This window comes from Corylus avellana, chromosome ca4 (assembly GCF_901000735.1).
Source record: "Corylus avellana chromosome ca4, CavTom2PMs-1.0".
Classification (NCBI taxonomy): domain Eukaryota; kingdom Viridiplantae; phylum Streptophyta; class Magnoliopsida; order Fagales; family Betulaceae; genus Corylus; species Corylus avellana.
Window position 1 is genome coordinate 28,806,452 of NC_081544.1, and position 23,588 is coordinate 28,830,039.

The window sequence follows — 23,588 nt, forward strand, 5'->3', positions numbered from 1 at the left end:
AGTTTCCATAGGAAAGGAAACTTTTGGGGGGTGGGGTAGGTGCCAAGCTTATGGTTGTGTCGGCATGTCATGGAGTTATAAAATAAGTGGGAAAAGAAGCCGACCAGCCACACTAATCCCAGAGAGCAGGGACGAAGCCATATTTCGGGATGGGTAGAGGCCAACGGTTAGCGGGTAGGAGCCAATAGCCACAAAAAAAAAAAAAAAAAAACAATCCTACACTGGCCACCCCCAGTTCTGTCCCTGCCAAAGAGGGTGGTGGTCGGATTACCCCTCCACGCTCTAAATAAATATGTGAAGAAAAGGATTAGGCTGAAGCCGTATGGTATATATATGCCAAGCCTAGTCTAAACTTTAGTTGTAACAAGTTTATTAACAATGAATTGCGGTTTGTAGCTTAAACTTACCTTTTAGCCATGAACAATAATGTACATTGCCAAAAAGGGAAAGTGTGAAAATGTGAAACTTTTAGTTTATTTGTTAATGTTACAGCCTTTGAAGACAAGTTTGTTTCATTGCTAATGTATTTTATTCAACACATCAAGAGAAGAAATTTTGTTGTTGTTGATAAATTTTTATTCGTTTGCTAGTGATATTTCTCTTGCACTTTAGCAGTAAACATTTTCTCGTTGTTTGTATTATAGCCCTTCGTTTCCTTTGTCATGGGCTCGTTTGACAACACCTTTTATAATAGCTTAGTGAAAGTATTAATAAACAAATGAAAACATTCCCAAAACACTTAAAATTACTTTCGTCTTTTCTTTAAAAAGTGTTTTCAAATGAACGTTATTTTTGGCCACAAATACAGCAGTCGAGTGATTGGGGATGAAGTCCACCATAAGCTTGTGCCTGAAAATCATCTTAACACCCCCACCACCACACACAGAGTATTGTATAATAGCAAATATGGTGAGTACAAAGCGCCACTTGAATAACAATAGTTGCTCAACATATTCACATGCTAAAACTCTGTCCAACAACAAAAAATAAATAAATAAATAACTACCTATGGCAGAATTCCTACAAATTTCAGAACAAATCCCAAAATCTTTAAATTGACAAAATCTTCCTCCCCAAATAAAAAACAACCCACTTTGCCAAGTCCCAAGCTTTACAAATTTATGTTCTACCCTCAATCTCCCATGTGTGCATCACATCAAACTTGTGTCAATTTCAGAAGTACTTTTTACCTGGGGGGGTATAGCTAAGAGACGACCATAGTGTTGCCTAAACCTCATATATATATGTTTCTATCCTGAAATTGAGTTTGAACTGCGGATGCTTGGGCTTGCAAAAACAGGGGATTCCAAAGTTTTGCTATTTCCCATATCCTTGGTTTTGTGAAGGAGAAATGTCCCTGATAATATCGTTACAAAGCCACACAATTCAGTTGCAATCTGTGATGCATTTTGTGAGTCCCAATCCTGCAAGTTGGAAGGAAAACAGAGGAGAGACCAGATTATGATGCAGTAACAAGCATACAAAATTCAGTTGACTAATATACTTCTGACCCCATATATATATATACACCCAACTATTGATTAACTTTACATCACCCAAGATTGGCAGATCTCTCCCATCATCTAGGATATTATCTCAACAATCCATTCATCTTCCTCCTAAGAAGTTAGAAAAATTAACAGAAGTGCAAACTTCTATGCCACCATGTGGCATATTGGGCCACTGCCAAATCCTCTTTCAGGCTGCATTTTCATTTCTCGTCTCCCTGTTCCTTCCTACCCCACTTGGTCATGAATTTCAAGCCCAATTCATGACAAAGTGGTAAGTCTACGACATGTAAGGATAGTGGAATTCATCTGACTTGAAGAAAAGTAAAGCATTCCAAAGAAGAATGAAAGATGTGTATTAAATCACCTTAAACATGATCATGCTCGCAAATATGGTGAGCGATGTGAACATGACATAGTAAACAGGAGATACGACGGCAGTGTTAAAGGTATCCAGAGCCTGCAAAGAAGGATCCAGATTATAGATTAAGCATTCTCCTGATACATTAATTAGAGAACTTGAAGTAGATTAAAGGCTGCACATCTCACACAAAATTATTAATCTTCCAATTCTTGATGGTACTTTATAATGTAAAACTTCACACAACTTATCAACAACCAGCAATACAAAACCCTCCACAATACAAAATGGAATGAAAAATGCATAGTTGAGTGTAAAAGAGATAATTTGATTTGGTTGATAACATAAGTACTGCTTATCATATAAGCAGATTATCTTCAAAATCCCAAGACTGAAGTAAAAGTATCATGAAAATTTGGGTCGGGTACCTGCTATGCCACTTGCCTCAAAAACACAGCTTACATGAGTTGCTTACTAAGAACTTAGGAGAGAAGAAACATAACTAAAGGCAAGATTGGTCCCCCTCTCATTGGAAGAAGACGATGCACAACAGCACATGTAAACTAGTTAAGAAATGTTCTTTTTGGTTTTTTTTTTCTATGAAAGAATACAAAGGGTCTGTTTGGGTGTGCGTTTGAGGGGCCTAAAAGTGCGTTTAACACTCAAAAAGTTCGCTTGAAGAAAACAATACTCGTTTGATAAAAAAATACTGAAAGCGCTTGTAAGTGTCCAAAAAGCCTAAAAATTGCCAAAATTCACTTTTGGCAAAAGCTTAAAAATGAAGCTTTTGCCGAAAAGCACTTTTAGACTTAAAAACTCTTTTCTCAAATGCAATCTCAAACAGACTCTAACAAGATTGACTAAATTTCATCAATTGAAATAAATAAGGACAATGCAATTATTATAGTACTAATTGAAACAAATAAGAACAGGACAATTTTAATAGCATTTTTCCTACTATATTTTCCAATTTTTGGAGGTCTAATGCATATGCCTTTGACAAATAAAATTGGAAAGGTTACCATGTTCAAGTAGTTGATCTGCAGAAGGCAACACGCTACCACAACCACAGTGAAAAACCATGTCTGGAAGTAAGTAAATTGATTCATTCCTGAAAATGTAAGCTTCAAAGCGATCCCCACTGCCTTGACACACATAACCTACAAATGAAAAAGGAACAAAGTCAGAACTACAGGGAGCAGAGTCAAAGTTATAATTTGTACAAAAACTTTGTAAGATAATAATAAACAGACCGTGAGAGAGCCCATGAGAGAACAAATTCCAATGTACACCACCATATGTGTTTGCCCATAGCGTGGGACATACCGAAAAATGAGAACACCAACCAGAATCACGACCAAGCAAGTGTAAACAATGAATCCTGTAAATAACAAAAACATGTTTGGTGAACCCAGTGGAGTCACGACAACAGAGAATAATGTACAGACAAATGATTATGTAATACTGTTTTATTTGAGCTCATCAAGATCAACCCCTCGACATACTATAACATCTTATAGAAATAAAGGTATTTTCTTGAATTAGTTTTCCGCACAATTGCATTTTACTTATAACATGCAATATATAGACAAGAAGTGAGATTACAAAATCAAAACATAAATGGAAACTCATGGAGTTTGTGTTTTGTTGCGTGGCTGATTCTTGTCTAGTTTCTAAAAGTGTTACGTATTTAACAAAACATGTGCTTTTCACATGCTAAGAAATACTTGACACTTCTAAAAACTGGGTCAGAAAAAAATCATCTAAATTAGTTTGGAAGAAATTTGTATGCATCTTCATTTATTAGAATCGTTTTTGTTAGATTTTGATAAATGGGGTTTGCTATATTTTTCTAAAAGATGAATAGAGCTTGGATTGGTTTTGAGAAGGTGCCTCCAGGCACTCTTAAGAACAAGATTCATGGGTGTGCTTCTTTCCTCTTCTTAGCCAAGTTTCATATTTTATTTTTCTTTACCCACGACGTCCCTTGCATTTTTCTAATCTTCCGTTTATTTTAGTTAGTTATTCACAGCTCATTAAAAAAAAAAAATTATGCACATTACACGGACAAAATAACCAGAAAACTCCAAACAGAATATAAAACCAAGCAACAAAAAGATTAGTTATTCTCAAATACCTGGCTCTGTAGCGAGATGCCACACTTCCTTAACAGAATGAATATTTTTCTCCTGAGGAGCATGCAAGACAATACTTACAGAGCCAACCACACAGAGAACACATCCCAGCACTCCAAAGACATGCAATTTCTCCTCTAAAATAAAATGAGCTAGCACTGCACTGAATAGTGACATTTTCTTAGTGTTATTTATATGAAAAGAATATCAAAATCCTCTCTTAAATCTACTAAATGCAATTCAAAATTAAGACCCACCTGAAAATAATACTTAAAGCTCCCAAGGGGGTTACAAGAATTGCAGGCGCATATGCATAAGCAGCAAAATTCGCTATCTCCCCAATAATCACTGTAAGAGAGTTAAATTCATCATTACAATGTAGCAACTCCAAAGAAATAATTTCCTCAGGGAACCCCACAAGCTAAAAGCAACAGGAGAGAATAATAAATGAGCACAAAACTGTATGATTTTGTAAGACCCTGATGGTGATATGCTGCAGACAGATCATAGCAGCTAGCACAGGCATATAATCCAGGGATATGCCTTTCTGGATAGCAAGTGGCATTTTTTGAAAGCAATCAAGAGATTATTCAAAAGAACACCTAGCAAGTTATTATATTCCCTTGAAGCTCTACACAGATTATTCTATTTTTAATTTTTCCTTTTTTTCCCTGCATAGTCCCTGCGCTTTACTAAAACATACTGTACCAATGCTCTCAAATTCTTAATCTCAGGAGATTATATCTTCAGCATAGATTGGCTGCTTCCTTTAGCTCCCAAAAAATCCTCATTAATAATGTGTGAAAACTCAGTATGAAAAATCAGACTTCATCAAGACTTGCCCGCTCATTGTGAAAAAGAAGGGCAAAAATAAAATAGCCATCCACTAAGTTGAAATCCTTATCATTATGCAAGGTTCATGTCTAGTGACACATCAGACAAGCCCCTCACAAGTCACAAGTATCACCCTAATGCAGATCCAAACACTGACATCACAGTTCTTCTCTTTCATAGGAGTGAAACAGGATAGGTTTTATCAAGACATGTTTGCTATTTGTCTCATATTCCACAAAAATGAGGAACAACAACCACTTGAAAAAAAAAATATCCCCTACTTAGTTGCCTTACTACAAAGCAGACCATCCAGAGATCAAGAGCAAAATGATTCAAAGAATACATTTGATTCCAATCTGCCTTGCTTCAACCACTCAAGCCATTGAATCTCAATTTAACTCTAAATATTGAGAATACATAAGTTTTTAGAAAGCTTCTTTTTTGTTTGAAAAATTACACTTACTCCCTTCAAACTAACACAATTTGCAATGTCCTCAAGCTAAATAATGTATCAATGTCCCCCAAATAAATATATATATATATATATATCCTTAATAAAAAAAAAATTCAAAATTTTTTTTTTTTTAGAAAAAAAAAAAGAGAAGAAGATGCAGTGACAGCCCCAACAAGAGTAACCAAAATGAATGAAAATGAGTTAATAAACTTCTGCGAGTCAAGTTGGGTCACACGCCATTTAAGTAGGTTGTATTAGGGTTAAGGAGACTAACTGGTTTAATTAATTCGGCCTGGCCTACATAATTTTATAGTTATACCTTAACACGCAAACACAAATTGTCACCTCTAAGTTAAAGCATCACATCAAGCCCCTCTTGGATCTAAAAGCTTGATAACAACTTAGGACTTCTGAAGTATATATAGTTAGTAACACCTTAAAACCATTACAATGAAAAAGACAAAACAAGAAGAGACCCAAATCTAAACTACTTGAGCTTAGTTGCACACAACTCTGTTCATCAAAATCAGCTCTATCTGGTGACAGGTTCTGTATGAATGTCATTGAGAACGCCTGCTAATATAGAGTTGCAAATATTTGGTACCCATATTCGTGAAGTATTCAAACACTAAACATGAAACAATTTGGCTTCAAAGAAAAAGAATAAACAGAAAGCTACGAGGCTGATTTTTTTGATTGAGAGAAAATTACAAAAGATCATTCAGATTGAAGTTTACGAATTACTTACTTGTTATCATTCCAACCCACCACCAAGGTTCATACAAGTACGTGTACCCTCCCGATCCTGATCACAATACAGTAAAAAGAAAATCTATCATTGTCAGCAAAATGCTACTTATTCAATTGTCTGCATATACAAAACAAACTTACATGCGAAGAACATATATAGGAAATTACATATACACATGCACACATGCATATATATATATATATATATTTGTTTTTGCTTTTTAGGTAATCTATAAATACATTAAAAATAACAAAAAGAAACAAAATTGAAAAAGAAGAAAAGGGATATTGAACCTGCTCTAGTTCCTGTAGTCCCAGCTTTTTTAAGACCTTTCTTCTTGATAATGAAGCTAGACCCAATAAAAATGCTTGATGAGACGGCCAAAACAAGTCCATGGACATTGTCGGATGATATCCCCATTGATCAGAAAAGATAATAGACGAAAAAATAAATCTTGCAGGGCCAAGATATCCAATCCAAGTAATCCCTGTCAAATCCGATAAAGCCAATCACCAACACAATCCAAAAAAGACACAAAGACAAACACATGATACACAAATACATAGGTGCATATATATATATATATATATATATATATATATATATATACACACACCACGACTCAGGAGGGTTTTGTAACATAGTACTACCCTTGTTCCCAGATGTCAACCCGCTACACGTAAAGAATCTGTTGGCTCAATTGTTTTTTTTTTTTTTTTTCACATATATAGCCCAAAAAAAATTTGAACGAAAAAGGAAATGAAAGAAACATAGAAATTGAATCCAAAACTATACCTTCTTGGCACACTGCAAAACGGGAATGGGGCTAAAATCCCATCTCCATGATCATTTCAAGAATCGATTGGTTTGGTTGGTCTAATTCATTTAACAAACAAAAAAAATCAACTGGTTTAAATCCGATGACGATGCTAGTTGATGATGTTTGATAGGTTTTAGGTTATATGTTCATGGGGAGAGAGACAGAGAGAGAGAGAGAGAGAGAGAGAGAGGGTGTTTGAGATCGGAGGCGGATAGATAGAACGTTAAAAGTCCGTTACATTGCGTATCAGAAACGAATGAAAAACATAACAAAACTTTAAGATGGCCTCCGAATATCCCGCCTTCTCCCTTCAAGCCTTACATTAATTAATGTTGCCGGTGCATGTTCTTTTTACATATTTCCCGTTATGTCCACTTAAATTCTAATTGCTTAAGGAAATTTAAAAAACACTATTATAGAGGATAGGCCCATTAACCATCCTAAATGTCCCTGATCAAGAGGAATGACATTATTCTTTCTTGTAACTTTCATTTAATTATGGTGTTCGGCTTGTCTCATGTGACATTTTCTTGTTGCAAAAATAAATTTTGCTGAGGACAATGTTCACGTTTATTTTTGCACAAAACTAGAGGAATTTTTCTTTTTTCTTTTTTTTTTTAAGCAAATAAGGGAAAAGTTACATGCACGAGATCGAGGATATTTAATAATAAAAGAGATGGATATTGGGTAATTACCAATAATATGAATATTTTCATGGAACTCGCCTTTAGATTATGAGAAATGTTACAAACATACTTTTACTCTCACACTGCCAAGTGCATATACTACGACAGTGAAAATTACTATTAAATTCTAAAAGATAGTTAAAAGTTTTTGATTATTTTAAAATCTAGTAAAAAAATGAGTTTTGGATTGACGAGGTAAATGAGATCGGATTAACATGAATTTCATCACACCTGATAAATATATGGAGAAGATATAATCAAATAAGGACTTACAAATATTAATCTAATCGAAATTGTTGGTTTAGTGTAAAGAATTACATCATGTGTAACTCTAGAGATTTGAGATTTTGATAAGGATTAATGTAAAATTTCGCATGAGATTTATTATTGACAAGTGACAACCCGTATATTAATTATAATATTCTTACTGATTATAACTTTAGAAGAAAGGAAAAGACTTTATAACAAAAATATCCATCCGCTTTTTTATAGTCTAAGCAAGTATAAAAAAGCCATCAAATATGGCATGTTCATCACCTCCATAGCTAGATGCCAAAAAGCACATGGATATGGCTTTTTTTTTTTTTTTTCTAATAGCACATGGATATGGCTTGTGTACCCATTAATGTCTTTTTCCCTTTCTTTGTTTTTAACTGAATAAGAAAAAGGGTTATAGGGGATGATCTTTTCTACTTATGATCAGAAAGAAATAATAAATTAGTGATGTTAAAATCGAAAATAGGGTGAGCTCCTCAACAACATACCCAAAACAAACTAAAACGCATAAATAATTACAATGAGGAATGCTAGGCTTACAAACAAATTTTACAAAAAAAAATTTACAAACTGATATAGTACAACATGATTGGATATAAGATAAGTTCAAATTTTGAAAAATCTAATCATGTTGTGTCACATCAATTTGTAAAATTTTTTCTGTAAAATTTATTTATAAGCCTAGCACTCCTCAATTACAATAGTTAGAAAATTAGTTGAACAATGTCTTTTTCCTTTGAATGGTATAAATGGATGTCGTTGCGTGTGAGGTCCTGAAAATAAATGCTTGCATTTTCTTTGTGTAAAAATGGTAAGCAAGAAAACCAATGGTCCAATGCCACCCATGTGTCCGGCTTTTGGAACAACCTTCATTCTTAAAGCTTGCTTGAGATTGTATTGAGAAATACAGCTTTTGTCTATAGAAAAAACATTATTTTCAAGCTGTTTGAGAGCAAAAAAAAGAAAAAAGAAAAACAAAACAAAAAACAAAAAACAACAAACAACAAACAAAAACAAAACAAAAAATATTTTTAAGTTTTTTACAAATATACCCTTTTTTGCTTGGTACAACATTTTTATGCACTAAAATTAATTTTTAAACCTCTTAACCCAATTTCAAAATGCTCTTACTTTACCAACAGAGTTTTATTAAAAACATTACAATTCTCAAAATCCCAACCCCCCTAAATATTTTAAGAGTCGTCCCAATTTAGCCCAACTCGTCCAAGCTACTTTTGACTCAATTTCCTTGTGTCCCCGTCATAATACAAGCATCATTGAGTTAATATCCTTACATATAGATTTTAGCAATTGAAACACACTTGTACTATATGTTCTAATTTATTAGACTCACATACGACTATTATACAACTATAATGATGTTGTAGTGAATATTATCTATTGATTTTTATTTTTACAATACATTGTTGATCTAAAGGTTGTTTTTAATTGACACATCATCATAATTGTATAATAGTAGTATGAAAGTCTACTAAATAACATTATTCATATTATAATAGCTTGGGATTATTGTTTTGAGAATAATATATTTTGGTGCTTGTGACAACTTTGTTTCCTTGTAGCCATTAAGTTTGCTCCAAATCCAATCCTTTATGCTTTTCAAGGTTGGAGTTTTTTATTTGCCAACTACAGCCAAAAACCCCAGATACTTCTTATAACTACTAGTTGATTGTACCTTGCCAAGGACCTAGGTCATCCTATTGTTTGACATTGTAAGTTTGTAACAAATAAATTCCTATGGTTTCAAAATGAACTTATAATTCTATGTGGTATGCCTTGTAACAAAAGGATTTATCTGAACAAATTATGTCAAATTTTCATATAAAGTTTATGAAATTGTAATTTTACCTTTAAAAAAAAAAACTAAAAACGAAAATAATTGGTTTAAGAGTAGTTGGCTACTAACTTTACCCGTTTTAGAGGTGACCAACTGTTAGGAAATTAGGCGCCACTAATTCCTCTTTAGGATTTTGGGATCCAATCTGTCAAGAAAACACCACCACATAAGTACGGTAAATAGTACTTTACCAAAGATACAGCTCGGTACGTTCCCAGGTAAGATTGGAGGAGTCACACCGGTCTCACTTAAAATCCAATCTTTCCTAGACAGAACATACACGTGTATTTTTTATTAGTACTATAAACACGCACAAACATACACAAGACAAGAAATTTATACGTGGTTCGACCAATACTGCCTACATCCACCAAGTTGCAGAGATTTCACTACTTTGGGAGAAAATAACGGAAAGACTTTACAAGAGATATTTCATAAAGAGATTGCACACAACTCTTCTATGTTGTGATCTGCAATTCTTATATGCCTAACACTAGACTTATCTCTCTATATCTTTTTTTCTCTAAACCTTTCCTTCTTTTTCTCTCTCTATATTCTTCTTGTCTTAGCACAATTAAACATTGAAGCTTGATGCTCCTTATATAGGTGTAAAAGGGTTGGTGAAAAAACATGAAAGTCTATGGTTGGTGCAACAACCATGCACTATTCCTTCGACGGCTTGGTTGGTGCAATAACCTTTCACTATTCCTTTGACGGCTTAGTTGGTGAAACTCCACCAACCATTTGACACATGTGAGATTCATGACTTGATTAATTAAAGGCAATTTCCAACACCAACCACCCTCAATACCTTTTGGGGTGGATCAACCACCCCAAAACCGACTTATAGGGATGTTCGACCACCCTCACACCAATTTTTATTTTTATCATATTCTATTTGAGTGTGCATTTATAATACGGATTTTGTTGAAACAACAAAGATAATTTGATTTTGAGATGACAACGATTTGCTTGTCACAACATCAAATCACACGACCAATTTAACAATTTGTTTTCTAAAAATGGTGTAATAATATGTAAAACAGAATGGCAGTTAAAAGAGTTAAAATTGCTGAACTCTGCGCTTAGATTATAATTAATTTAGATTATCAGAAAGATTATCAACTTCTTCTTCAGTGTACCAGTACAGATGGACTATGGGTTTTGTTTTAATTACATTTGTTCAAATAATTTATAATTCTATTTTATTAAATTTCAATTATTGTGCCCTAATTTGACACTGATTTTGCAGTCACGTGAATTTCTTTTTGCAAAGCCTTTTACAATTTTCTCTTTTTCCCTTCCCCCAACTTGCAAAACACAATATCCCAAATCCAATATAATCCCCAAACCCAGTCGCGACCTACCAACAGACCCCAGACCCAAACTTCGCAGTCAGAGACCGCAGCAGGTATTTACGTTATCTTTCCACTTGTTTTATTCTTCGCATCATATATTCTCTGCGTTATCTCTCTATTAGCAAATTTATCAAACAGATTCTAAACAAATTTCATTGTCCCTCGTTTGGTTGCTGAGGAAATCTAAGAAAACTCATAAAGAAAAACCCAACCCCGTCGGTTTTTATTCTTTCACAATAATTTGGAAACTACTCTATGATTTGTCAGTTACTTCCTAGAATCTAAAATTGAATATTTGTTTCTTCATCTTCCGCAAAATTTTCGGTGACCAAACAGGGATCTGCAAGCTAGGTTTTCTGAAGTTCTTTTAGGACCCAAATGTTTGTAATAATGCCTCGTAATTTTGTTGGATCTGCTCTGAATTTTGATTATTGTGCGTTGATTCTGAGAAATTTCTTCTTCTTTTTTGGTTTAGTTTTAGGGTTTTGAAGGCTTTGATTCGAAGAACGGTATTAATGGAGGTTTTGGTTGATTGATTGACTATATTAGGGTTTTGGCATTCTGAGTATTGAAAAGTTTAAGGGTTTGTGTGAGTTCCAGTAGTGCGTGGAAGTTGAGGTTTAATGGCGGATCGGAATACTGCGCTTGCTAAGCCTATATGGATGAAGCAAGCAGAAGAGGCGAAGCTCAAGAGTGAGGCTGAGAAAGCCGCAGCTGCAAAAGCTGCTTTCGAAGCCACATTCAAAGATGTAGAGAAAAATCGTGAAAAAGAACCGGCTTTGTCTGATAGTGAATCCGAAGAAGCTGAGGACTTGGCAAACAAGCCGATTGGGCCGGTGGACCCTGCAAAGTGCACAGCAGCTGGGGCTGGCATAGCGGGTGGCACGGCGTGTGCCCCATCTTCATTTATGGTGGTAACGAAAGATGCAGATGGGAGGAAGGTGTCCAATGGAGGTGCACAGATTAAGGTGAAGGTGTCACCCGGAGTGGGTGTTGGAGGATCGGAGCAAGAAGGGATTGTGAAGGATATGAGTGATGGGACGTATACGGTTTCTTATGTGGTGCCAAAGAGAGGGAATTATATGGTGAATGTTGAGTGCAATGGGAAACCCATCATGGGTAGCCCGTTCCCAGTGTTCTTCAGTGCAGGTACTCATGTTTATAATTTACCGTATTTATATGTGAATAATTTCTTTGTCGTGCATAACCTGAGTTTGTGAATTATTTTGAATGTTATTAACTCAAATCCGATTTGTATGATTAAATTACACATTATGCATCACCTAATTGTGAGTGTATAGAATGCTGTGAGTAATCTGTAGTTTATTACTCAAATGAACATACTAAAGCAATTGTTTTTAAGCACAAGAGTAACTAAACAAAAGTTTGAAGGCTAAATATCCTTAAATCACAGAAAAGGGAGCTCCTGCAGAGAGGGGAAGAGGTGGAATGCTTCTTGATAGATGGTTAACGATTTTAAAATGAGGAATTTGTTTTTTTAATAATTAATAAACCAATCTCATTGAAAGCGTAAGGCGCCCCTAAGTACACAATAAGTATATAAAATGAATCACCTAACTAGAAAGAGTAGGGGTGAAATAGCGGTTGCGGTTAGCGGTTAGTGGCTAAAACCGCTAACCGCAACCGCCTGGTTAGCGGTTAACCGCTTTGGGATAACTGCTTTTTTCTAACCGCTTTTTTGGGCTTTTTTCTTTGGACCGATTTTGGGCCGGTTTTGGACCGGGTTTGGGCCGGTTTTGGGCTCACTTTAAACATTTTTTTTGCTCATTTTAAACTTCTTTTTTTTTTTCATTTTCATTTTCATGGCCATTTTAGCATTAAAAATTGTTATATACCAAATCCTTGTTGGCCACCTTCTACAAATCTACACATCATATAATATACAAATAAAATTACAACAAAATCATCACTTCACTTGTAGTCTTATACATAAACTCAAACAAGTTCATAAACTCACAAGCAAGTTCATAAACTCATAAACTTGCACATATAAATAAAATAAAACACAAATAAGTTCATAAACTCGCAAGCAACCAAAAAAACCAACATGGTTAAACTTGAAGCTTGAGGCCCATTTCAATCAACCAAAAAAAGTTCATAAACTCACGACTTATTGTTATTATATATATATAATATAAATATATATTATATTTAAAAAAAAAAGCGGTTAGCGGGTAGCGGTTAGCAGATTTCCAAAACCCACTAACCGGTAACCGCAACTGCCTAGGCGGTTAGCGGTTTTTACTAACCGCTTTCAAAGCGGTTAGGCGGTTAACGGTTATAGCGGTTAGCGGCGGTTTTAAATTTCACCCCTAAGAAAGAGCATAAAATGAGGAAAATTGTTGTCTTTAACTTCCTAATAATGGCATTGCTCTATGCTCTGTTAGCTACATATCAAACCTATTTACTTTACATATAGATTTACTTACTAGTCATCTTCCCAAGTGGCTAACTTTTAAAAATTGATTTGTTGTCGTACAGGTTCTAGCACTGGAGGACTGCTGGGTTTGGCTCCTGCCTCCACATTCCCAAATCTAGTTAATCAAACCATGCCCAATATGCCAAATTATTCAGGGTCTGTCTCGGGGGCGTTCCCAGGATTATTGGGAATGATTCCAGGCATAGTACCTGGTGCCTCAGGGGGTGCTATTTTGCCTGGAATTGGTGCATCTCTCGGGGAAGTTTGTCGAGAATACCTTAATGGTCGGTGTGCCAAAACTGATTGTAAGTTGAACCACCCACCTCACAATTTGCTAATGACTGCATTAGCTGCAACGACATCGATGGGGACTGTCAGTCAAGTTCCCATGGCACCGTCTGCAGCTGCAATGGCTGCTGCTCAGGCAATTGTTGCTGCCCAAGCTCTTCAAGCCCATGCAGCTCAAGTGCAAGCACAATCGCAGTCAGCCAAAGAGTCATCTGGTATCATTATCTCTTGTTACCTGGTCCTTCTTCTACCATATTGTTTAAATTTGGCTACTTTCTTTCATCTCGTGCTCCTTCTACTTTACCCTTGTTTTAGAATGTGTTTTCTCTTGTTTCTGGTTTTTATAATAGCATCATTATTATCACCACCATCATCCTCTTCTTCTTCTTTTGATTGAATATTGTGCTTATCAGGTTCACCTGATAAAGCTGGGAAGGCTGAGGCACTGAAGAAAACACTTCAAGTTAGCAACCTTAGCCCACTTCTCACAGTGGAACAACTTAAACAACTCTTCAGCTTTTGTGGGACTGTTCTTGAATGTACAATTACTGATTCAAAGCATTTTGCTTACATAGAATACTCAAAACCTGAAGAAGCAACTGCAGCTTTGGCAATGAATAATATGGATGTCGGAGGTCGCCCTTTGAATGTTGAAATGGCAAAATCTCTTCCTCAAAAACCAGCTATTTTGAATTCTCCACTGGCGTCATCTTCTCTGCCCATGATGATGCAGCAAGCTGTTGCCATGCAGCAGATGCAATTCCAGCAGGCTTTGCTTATGCAACAAACTATGAATGCTCAGCAGGCGGCAAACCGAGCTGCCACAATGAAGTCTGCAACAGAGTTAGCTGCAGCCAGAGCTGCAGAAATAAGCAAGAAATTAAAAGCTGATGGACTTGTAACTGAAGAGAAGGAAACAGACAGAAAATCAAGGTGCGTTACATTTTTCAAATTTATGTGTGAAGTATATCACTTGTTATATATTGTGTCAACTGCCTTTTCTAATATCTGACTTGGAAATCATGAAACTTCTTGAAATACTGCAGTAAGTTCATAATAGGTTCATGAATTTTGTGATACTGAATTTTTGAGCTTGCATTTTGAAAAACGATTGTGTTGGATACATCATACATAGGTTTGTCAGGATGCAAAGATTTTACCCAATTGACTTTTTCATTTTTGAGGGGTAGCTGGATTATGCTTTTTAAATGAGTTGGAAAGCTAGGTTTGTTAGAACTTACTTGTATCCTCACATTATTGGGGTATGGGTCTTTAGATTGCATACATGATATTGCTGATTTGAAGTTGTTAGTGTGATATTTCATTAATGGAATTTTAGTTTCTAGCAGAAATAATTGAGAAAACCATCTGGTAATATCTTCATTTGGTCAAGATTGATCTATACATGATCGGTTACACTTTAATTTATCTTCTTTATGATGTATTTTTTATTGGAACTAACATTAGTTTCAGGTAAATGTATTTGTGAAACTGTTTTATTGTTTTATTTTCTACTATATTTGCCTATGCTAACCTAACTAGCAAAACCATTCTAATGGTCTCAATGCATATTCTATAGTGGCCTTTTCTGATCCAACCTGCCAACTGGCGTCAAGTTTGACCTTCTTACTTATTCTGTGCCCAATCTGTTTTGTTTGTGAGCTGGGTTACAGTTGCGAATTAAAATTTCTTCAGCAGATGGCTTGAGTTTGGGTAGGATTCTTGGATTGATATAGTATGGATTTCTTCAGCCCCAAACTGAGTATGACAATAATGTATTTGTTTTGTTTTGTTTATTGTTTTTTTTTTTTTGTGAAGGTAGTTATGCTAAAGCCCTCAAAATGATGTGGCTTCTAAAATTACCATTGAGCTTGTGATTGATCATTATTGAATTTTGATCAATTGGTGATTTTAAAAGCCACCTCATTCTTAGAGAGACACCAGAGTGACTTCTAAAATTACTCTGGGGAGGGGGGGGACTATGTTCGAATGCTTTTTAATTTTGGTCTTTTGAAGGATGATGGAGGCTTTAGGGTTATCTATTGAAGAGCAATGGTAAAGGATTAATTTTGATGATTGAAAGGTTGCAGGAACTTTTGAATTTACATTACAGAAATTTTGGATTTCAGATATTTTCCTGAACCCTAGGTTTTTAGGGTGAAACGTTAAGAAAGACATGGATTATAGTTTGTAACAATGCAACAAAGTGAAGGGTTTGAAATTGATGGTAGATGGAAATTTAAGTTTTAGTATGGTCTAATGGGGAATTTGTTGTTTAATAGCATTTTGGATACTAATCAAGGTTGCGATGGGTTAGGGTTGTAAATGAAATTTTTGTCTTTGAGAAAAAGTGGCTTTAAGAGAAGGTCTAGTTCAAGCTGGGGAATTGTCATCCTGGTATGCACATGAGGTTATTAATATTATTATTAATGTTCCCCAAAAGATTAATGTACTTGATCAAGGATTTATTTATTTTGCATCTAATTAGTGGAGTTTTCTGGCGAATTATAGTTTTAGTGAAGCTAGTCAAGCAGAACATGTTATGGCTTCTTTGGGCTCAGTCTTCTCATGTACTTGTCCAAACTTTCTAGTTAATATCATAGGAGTCTGTAGAACTATTATCTGGTAGATCTTGACAAAGGCTTGTGCCTTTTAATTTATTCTGCAGAAAAGACAGAACAGTATGGTTTATTAAGGGTTGGGAGCTTAATTAAGGTCTGGTTGTTGATTGAATTGGTTCAAGTGCAGAAAAGTAAAAGGGAATAGATGGGTGAAGGAAATTTCTTGGCATCACACATTGATTACTTAGATGTGCCTCTAGGGCTGGAATTGTATCACATAGTCGCCGAGTATTATTGTCCAACGATTTTATATTGTTTTATTTAACTCAGAAGGGCATGTTTTACATAAATATTTTGATATAATTAAGTTGTTGAACTAATTACTCCAATTTACAGATCACCATCCACTTCTCGTGCAAAGTCAAGGTCCAAGTCTAGATCACCAATCAATTTTCGACGAAGGCGGAGGTCTCGTTCTTACTCACCTCCATTCCGCCACCCAAGGGATCATAGATCCAGATCTCCAGTGAGATCTCGCCATCATTTCAGCTATGACGATGAAAGGCGGTCATATAGAGACATCCGAGATGGTAGTGAGAGAACTAGAAGGCAAGATTCAGCAAGATCACATAGGGATTCTGAAAGATCACATGATCGTCATTCATCTGCTTTAAGGAGAAATAGGAGAAGTGTTAGCCCTCTAACAAGAAAATCATATCGAGATGATTCAGTCTCACCAAAACGTAACCAAGAAAGTTCACTGCATAGATCAAGGAAATCATCTAATGCCCGTTCAAGATCACCCACTCAACGCAGAGGAGGTAGGTCATCTCCAAGAATTGATGATGAAAACAAATCAAAACACAGAAAACGGTCTAGATCGAAATCTGCTGAAAGTAAGCATCAGTCTGCCGACAAAACAGATGAGTCTCGAGATGAAAAATCAAAGCATCGTGACAGAGGGCGGTCGAGGTCAGTATCTGCAGAAGGTAAGCATCATAAAAGCAGTAGGTCATCCCCAAGAAGTTTGGATGAAAGCAAATATAAGCACAGAAGGCGGTCCAGGTCTCAGTCTTTAGAAGTTAAACATCGCTCCAGTGAGAAGTTGGACGAATCCAGAGATGATAAACCAAAACATCGTAATAGAAGGCGGTCTAGGTCAAGGTCTTTGGAAGGTAAGCACCACTCTGATGGGAAAGTGAATGAAACAAGAGATGAAAAATCTAAACATCGTGAAAGAAGGCGGTCCAGATCAAGATCTGTAGAAGGTAAGCGATACTCCAAGGGGAAAGCAGATGAAAGCAGGGACAGAAAATCAAAGCATCGTGATAGAAGACGGTCAAGGTCTGCATCTGTAGAGGCTAATCATCCTAGAGGAAGCAGGTCATCCCCAAAAGGTTTACGTGATAGTAAATCAAAACATAGGAGGCGCTCTAGGTCAAATTCTGCTGAAAGGAAGCATCGGTCGCATGATAGAGCAGATGGGAGTAGACCTGAAAAATCAAAGCATCGTGAGAGATCACGATCCAGGTCAAGATCAGCAGAGCACAAACATTATAGAGGCAGTAGTTTGTCGCCAGTAAGTTTGGAGGAAAATAAATCAAAACACTTGAGGCAATCCAGGTCAGAATCTGCTGAAGGGAAGTTTCATTCAGATGATGGAAGGGATCAAAACAGTGGTGAAATTTTAGAGCCTAATGAAGATGCTGAAAAGGAACCAGATTCCAGTTTGAAGGATTCAACGAGAATGAATGACAATGGGATGCTAATCGCAAAACACGAGGATTGTAACTCGAAGGAATCAATGGAAAGCATGACAGTGGAAGATGACCAGGATCTGAAAAGCACGTATTTGACAAATGTTAACGGTGGAGGAGGTTCAATGTTGGAAAGTTATAGAGTTTCCTTGGTTGCAGGGGAGCTAAGGGAACATGAAGTGTCTACTACTGTGCATTCAGAGCTAGGTGCAGCTAGTAATATCTTTAAACATGAAAATTTGATTTTTCAGTGTTAATGACTGAAAGTATCTCAATATCTTCCCTTTTCTGGTTTACAGGAATGGGATATCAAAATAATTGTGAGAAGCCAACAAATGTGGACAGTAGTGACAGAACTGGCTCAACCCAGAACCTGGAATGCATTAATGATGAATCGGAGTTAATGAATGGAGACGGGTTTTCAATTTCCCCAGTGCTGAAGGCTCACCAGAGAAGCTCTGTCTCACCTGAGGCATAGATGGTTTCCAGTGCTGAGTGATGGGTGCAATTTCTTGGACAAAAGCTCAGTCTAATCTGAGAAGCTTGTTTCCATGAAAGATTGCTTAGTGTTTCTTTGGTGCTTGGAAATTTCTGCCGGTTGGTGGTTCTTTATAAACACACTTTCTGTGTTTGTTTCTTGTTTGCAGGTCCTTGTGTAATAGACCGGAACTATAGTCCTGAAGCTGGTCTTGCTGTGGTTTAATTGTTTCAAGAAGTGTCATGCTTTCATCCAATCGGCCATGCAATGTTTGTAGCAAGCTTCTTTTACTGCTTGATGTATGTTGGACTATTATTTCGATAACTCTGGTGAATTTTTCGATTTAATGGATTATTGTCATTTTGCAAGTTTGTCTCTTAGGTCTACATTGTTTTTGGCAATCTCTATTTGTTGACTCTTTCCCTTTTTCTTTCTCTCTTTTTGGGTGAAAACTTGCTCTTTGATGTGGCTGATAATAGTCCACTTTCATATACTTTTCGTGGTGTGGCGGGACTGTAATTATTCAGAACTCTTTTTTTCTTTTTTTTCTTTTTTCTTTTTTTCCCCTTCTTTTTGGGCGTATTCTGGGAACATGCAGGTATCATGGTGATTTTTCATTGGAGCTTTCTGACATTCAGTTTGACAGGATTGATTTTCTCTGATGTAAATGAAGGTATGCAGTCGTCATAGATTTAGATTGTTCAACAATGGCGAGCTTATGTAGTTAAGCTGCCAGGCAAGTTTTGAAAGTTTATGGGAGTGTTGGTTAATGTAGTATGGAATAAACACGTTTCTCTGATACCATTTGCCAATACTTTTTATAAGTATGTTACAATCCTGGTGTCTTACTCCTTGCCTCATCTTTCTTCATTTTTCTCTTTCTCTTTCTCTCTCTCTCTCTCTCTCTCTCCTTTTCTTTTCTTTTTCTTTTTCTTTTTCTTTTTTCCCTTCCGGAGAAGATGTCTTGGTTAGGTAAAGGTACTCTTAAGGTCGACCAAAACCAGATGTTGCTGGATGAATTGCATCAAAATTCCTGTGATCAGTATAGCAGATTGCCAGGCTCACTTTACAGTGTTTGCTTAAAACTTGTGGTGAAATGCGAATGTTGATTTTTATCAGGTAAGTTTTCATGCAGCTGCTGGGTTGTGTTCGGTTTTCTTTATAGAAGCTTCAGTTGTGCTTGTGCATATGGTTATTTCTTAGGTGCTGATGCCTTTTTTATTTTTATATGCATTTGCTTGTTAGAGTGGCAATTCCTGTGTCTTTTGCTTGTCTTTTCTCTCTCTCTCTCTCTCTCTCTCTCTCTTCCTTTTTGCCCCCAGTATGGTAAAGCAATGGATAGGATGGTTTAAGAGCTGCATACTTTGGGGCTCGACTCTGGGATGAATTATGCGTGAAGTGGATCTCAAAAAGTATCTTCCTGATTTTCCTAGGTTTCGTCTTTTCCTTTTTGTTTTGTTTTGTTTTGTTTTCGTATTATCTTAAAATCCTTCTTACCATATGTTTTTTGGGCGTTTAGCACTGGGAAGATTAGCACACCAATAGCATGCTTTATCTTGTAAATGTATGTAATTTGTACTTATTTCTTTTTTGGGCGTTTAGGTTAAATCAGGATTGTTAAACTAAATCAAATGATCATTGTTAGTTTCTTGCGATACACGATGTGTTCCTATATTATAGGTGTATTTTAGATGTGCAAGTGTATTGTAGGATACAATATGAGATACGTAATGGTAAATACGTAGTAGTATTATTAGGACGATACAATCAATAACTGTGATTTATATTATTTTTATTTACTTTTTTGGGTTTACCCATAAAAGCTTTTTATGATCAAAAGTGTTATAATTTGAAATCTTTACTTCTATTGTTGGTCCTATCTTGAACATTTTATTTATTTAAGGTGTTTGTGTATCCAGGATTTATTCACAAGATCTTATACATTTTTTTAATGGGTCAAAAGATCTTATATAATTGATGAAAGGAGACGTTATTTTGTTACGTACAATATAATAATAATAATAATAATAATATATTGCAAATTATTGACTTTTTTTTTTTTTTTAATTTTTTATGGGGTAGAGTGCATTTCTTGAGATCTATGGTTGCGAGCTGTCAAGGGGTTTGATGTTGACTTGAAATTTTACAGACGCTTAACCAGTAAACCGAAGTGGCAAGAAAAAAAAAAAAAGAGAAGAAACGTGTAGTACATGTTGCTTATGAAAAGGCGAACAAGTTTAATTTGTTGGTTGAATGTCTAATCTCACCCTTTTCATTTGTCTCAATTGGGATTTTGTAGAAAAGTGGAGGGGGAAGATATTTTATCCATCACGTGGTAATTGATTAATATCTAATCTCACTTTTTTCATTGTCTCAATTTGGATTTTGTAGAAAAGTGGAGGGCGAAGATATTTTATCCCATCAATTGATTAACGTTTTTGTTGGCTTACAGTCGCCGTTAATCGGATATGAACTTAATAATAATAATTTGTGAGGTGATGATGAATCTATTTAATAACAAGAAACCCTTGATTAACTACATTTATCCTGATTCCTGTGTCTTTACTAGTCTTAAAGAAAAAGATATAAGGTATAATAACTTGGATTTAAATATATTTTAGATTTTGGATGTTGTCTCAAGAGCAAAGTAAGCTCATTCGGTGGTGTTTCACAAAATAGAAGTTGCTAGTTCAAATCTTACTTTTTATACTTGATAGAACTTGCAAAATAAAAAAGTTACTGAAAAGTGCCTTCGTGGACCTCGTCACTCTCTAAGAAGGGGGAGTTTTGAGCAAGTAGTAGATGCACTTGTTAAATTTGAAATATATATATATATATTCAAAGAATTATAAATTATTCTTATCCATAATCTTATAATATTTTTTTTTTTGTCTTAAACACGACCTATTTTGGTCTTTCTCTTCCCATGAGGATCACCCACATAAAATATCTTAATATTATTACTGTTAATATAAAATATCTTGATTTTAATTAGCTTATTATTATTATTATTTTAATAAAGTGTCCGTACTAATCTTATTATTTTTGGGTCCAAGATGTTACTTTCTATGAGCGTCATTTTCGGGATTATTTGGCCCTAATCTTATAATTGGCCTTTTGGTCTTTTGGTCAAGATGTTCCCTTTCTTTTTCAATATAAATATAATGCCCTCTTAAGTTCTCAAAGACTCAAAGTATAAAGAATCATGGGTTCATCCGGCCGACATCAAAGGGATTCGATGGCCCACAACTCGGTTAGCTACTAGGATTCGAATGTACCATCACCCAAAGATAACATTTAAGATTTTTCCTCTGCTAGCTTAGCCAACAGAATGCTCAAGCTATGCAGTCCTTTCCCGACAAACTTAGGAAGAAAATCTTCACATCAATAATCATCAACTTAATGCTAGGCACATTTGGATATCACCCATTATTGCAATTCCAACCCTAACAAAACTCTCTTTAAATTCTCCTTCACTTGATCTTATATTCTTATTGGTGTACTGTTATACTTATTCTCTTTCTCTTGTATATTTTCTCTCTAGAAGGAAGCTTGAGGTTTTTGTAGGTCCATATACCGACCAATCGAATCAATTTTTTTTGCCCATTTTAAATTTTTATGTTTTCATCAATTGAGTAATATGCTGACTTTATTAGGGTGTTTGTGGAGTTGGATAAGCTGTGCATGCAGCACCAATCAGAATTTAGAAAGCATAACAACAACAATGGAGTCCACAACTTTATTGATGAAGTTCAACGCCGGCCGTCTGGACCATAACCGACCACTTCATCTCCCCATCAACAGTCGGTTATATAATCATATAAGCACCGTTCAAGCTGAACCACCGTCTACTTTATCAGGAGCCCAACATATTATAATAAGCATGTTAACACCGAACATAATTTTGTTGGAGAATAACTTCGATCACTGCCGATCATGTCGCAGTGTAAATAGAGTGTTTTGTTTTGTTTTTTTCAATAAAAAGTAAAGCTTAAAATACCAAAAAATAATATATAACTCTTTACATTAAATATTTTGATTTCTTTTGACAAAATATCTATTAGTAAAACCATTGTTTTTGTTGGTTTTGGAGACTCCAATGTTGAGGGTTCCGAGGCAAGATATATTGTTTTCATTTTCATTGTATTTAGTGTTTTTACCTGATATGTCAAATTTCTATTGAAAACTGTAAAATGAGTTTTACTAATCTTAATAGATGGGCTCTTAACTTGTTTTGTGTGACTTGTCCCTTATGTTGATCAAGATGAAATTAAGATATTTGAAAATAGTTATTTGTTTATAGGCATAATTAATTAGATATTAAACTGCAATTAGAAACGAATTTATTCCTTTTCTTAGGGCCCCCTTCTGTATTAGAGACAACACTTGATTCTAATTTCTATCTATATGCCAGTTGGCCCTTTGCAAGCACGAGGGACATTATGATTTGTTTAGCATACAAAAAAGGTTGACTGATTCTCTATTACTTAATATATATATTAATTTAGACAGATGGTGTTGATGTGCAACAATCTTCCTCTCCAAGAATGTCTTTTTCATAATTATTTAATTATGATATCTTATTTTATTTAATTACAATATATATATATATATATATATATATATGAGAATAACTTCTATAGGGTCATGGCACAAACCAAGGCCTTTGTGCCCTCCAATAAGAAGGCGACACATCAGCGTGGAACACTGTAACAAAAATATGGTGTTCTACCTAATCTTTTTTCTAGAATACTTAAAACACAACACCTTCTAGAATAACCTTTTCATATTTTTCTCTAAAATCGCTCTAGCCACCAACCTGCCACCAAAGACGTCCCCGGAGACGCTGCTGGAGACGACGCTGGCCGGTACAAAAAAAGCCGGAGATGACGGATATAACCCCTACAAAAAACGCCGGGTAAGAACCAAACTCCTCCTCCCTCTCTCCGGTGCCCCTCTCTCTCACCGGCGGTAGTAGAGAATTTTTTTCTCTACTGCCGAGCAACATAATTTTTTTTTTCTC

The 23,588-nt window shown here is 35.5% G+C and overlaps 2 protein-coding genes across 5 annotated transcripts; one reads left to right on the forward strand and one right to left on the reverse strand.

Annotated features, from left to right (window-relative positions):
• Positions 1-1,096: 1,096 nt before the first annotated feature.
• On the reverse strand, positions 1,097-6,975 carry LOC132179058 (probable magnesium transporter NIPA2). The gene is made up of 9 exons (XM_059591684.1): positions 6,839-6,975; positions 6,337-6,530; positions 6,041-6,097; positions 4,262-4,352; positions 4,007-4,167; positions 3,123-3,250; positions 2,892-3,029; positions 1,876-1,968; positions 1,097-1,424 (listed from the first exon to the last, which is right to left on the reverse strand). The coding sequence occupies exons 2-9, from the start codon at positions 6,461-6,463 to the stop codon at positions 1,251-1,253; spliced, it is 969 nt and encodes a 322-aa protein (XP_059447667.1). The 5' UTR covers positions 6,464-6,530; positions 6,839-6,975; the 3' UTR covers positions 1,097-1,250.
• Positions 6,976-10,985: 4,010 nt separating this feature from the next.
• Positions 10,986-20,222, forward strand: LOC132179779 (uncharacterized). Of its 4 annotated transcripts, none has more exons than XR_009439968.1 (8): positions 10,986-11,094; positions 11,517-12,190; positions 13,544-13,984; positions 14,183-14,702; positions 16,727-18,294; positions 18,387-18,864; positions 19,164-19,238; positions 19,525-20,222. XR_009439968.1 is itself a non-coding variant. In XM_059592550.1 (6 exons), exons 2-6 carry the CDS (start codon positions 11,665-11,667, stop codon positions 18,563-18,565), a joined length of 3,234 nt encoding a protein of 1,077 aa, XP_059448533.1. In that variant the 5' UTR covers positions 10,986-11,094; positions 11,517-11,664; the 3' UTR covers positions 18,566-18,945. The 4 variants fall into 4 exon arrangements, 1 of the variants encoding a protein (XP_059448533.1); XR_009439969.1 differs by having other exon boundaries at positions 10,994-11,094; positions 11,523-12,190; XR_009439970.1 differs by having other exon boundaries at positions 10,994-11,094; positions 11,591-12,190.
• The last annotated feature ends 3,366 nt before the right edge of the window (positions 20,223-23,588 follow it).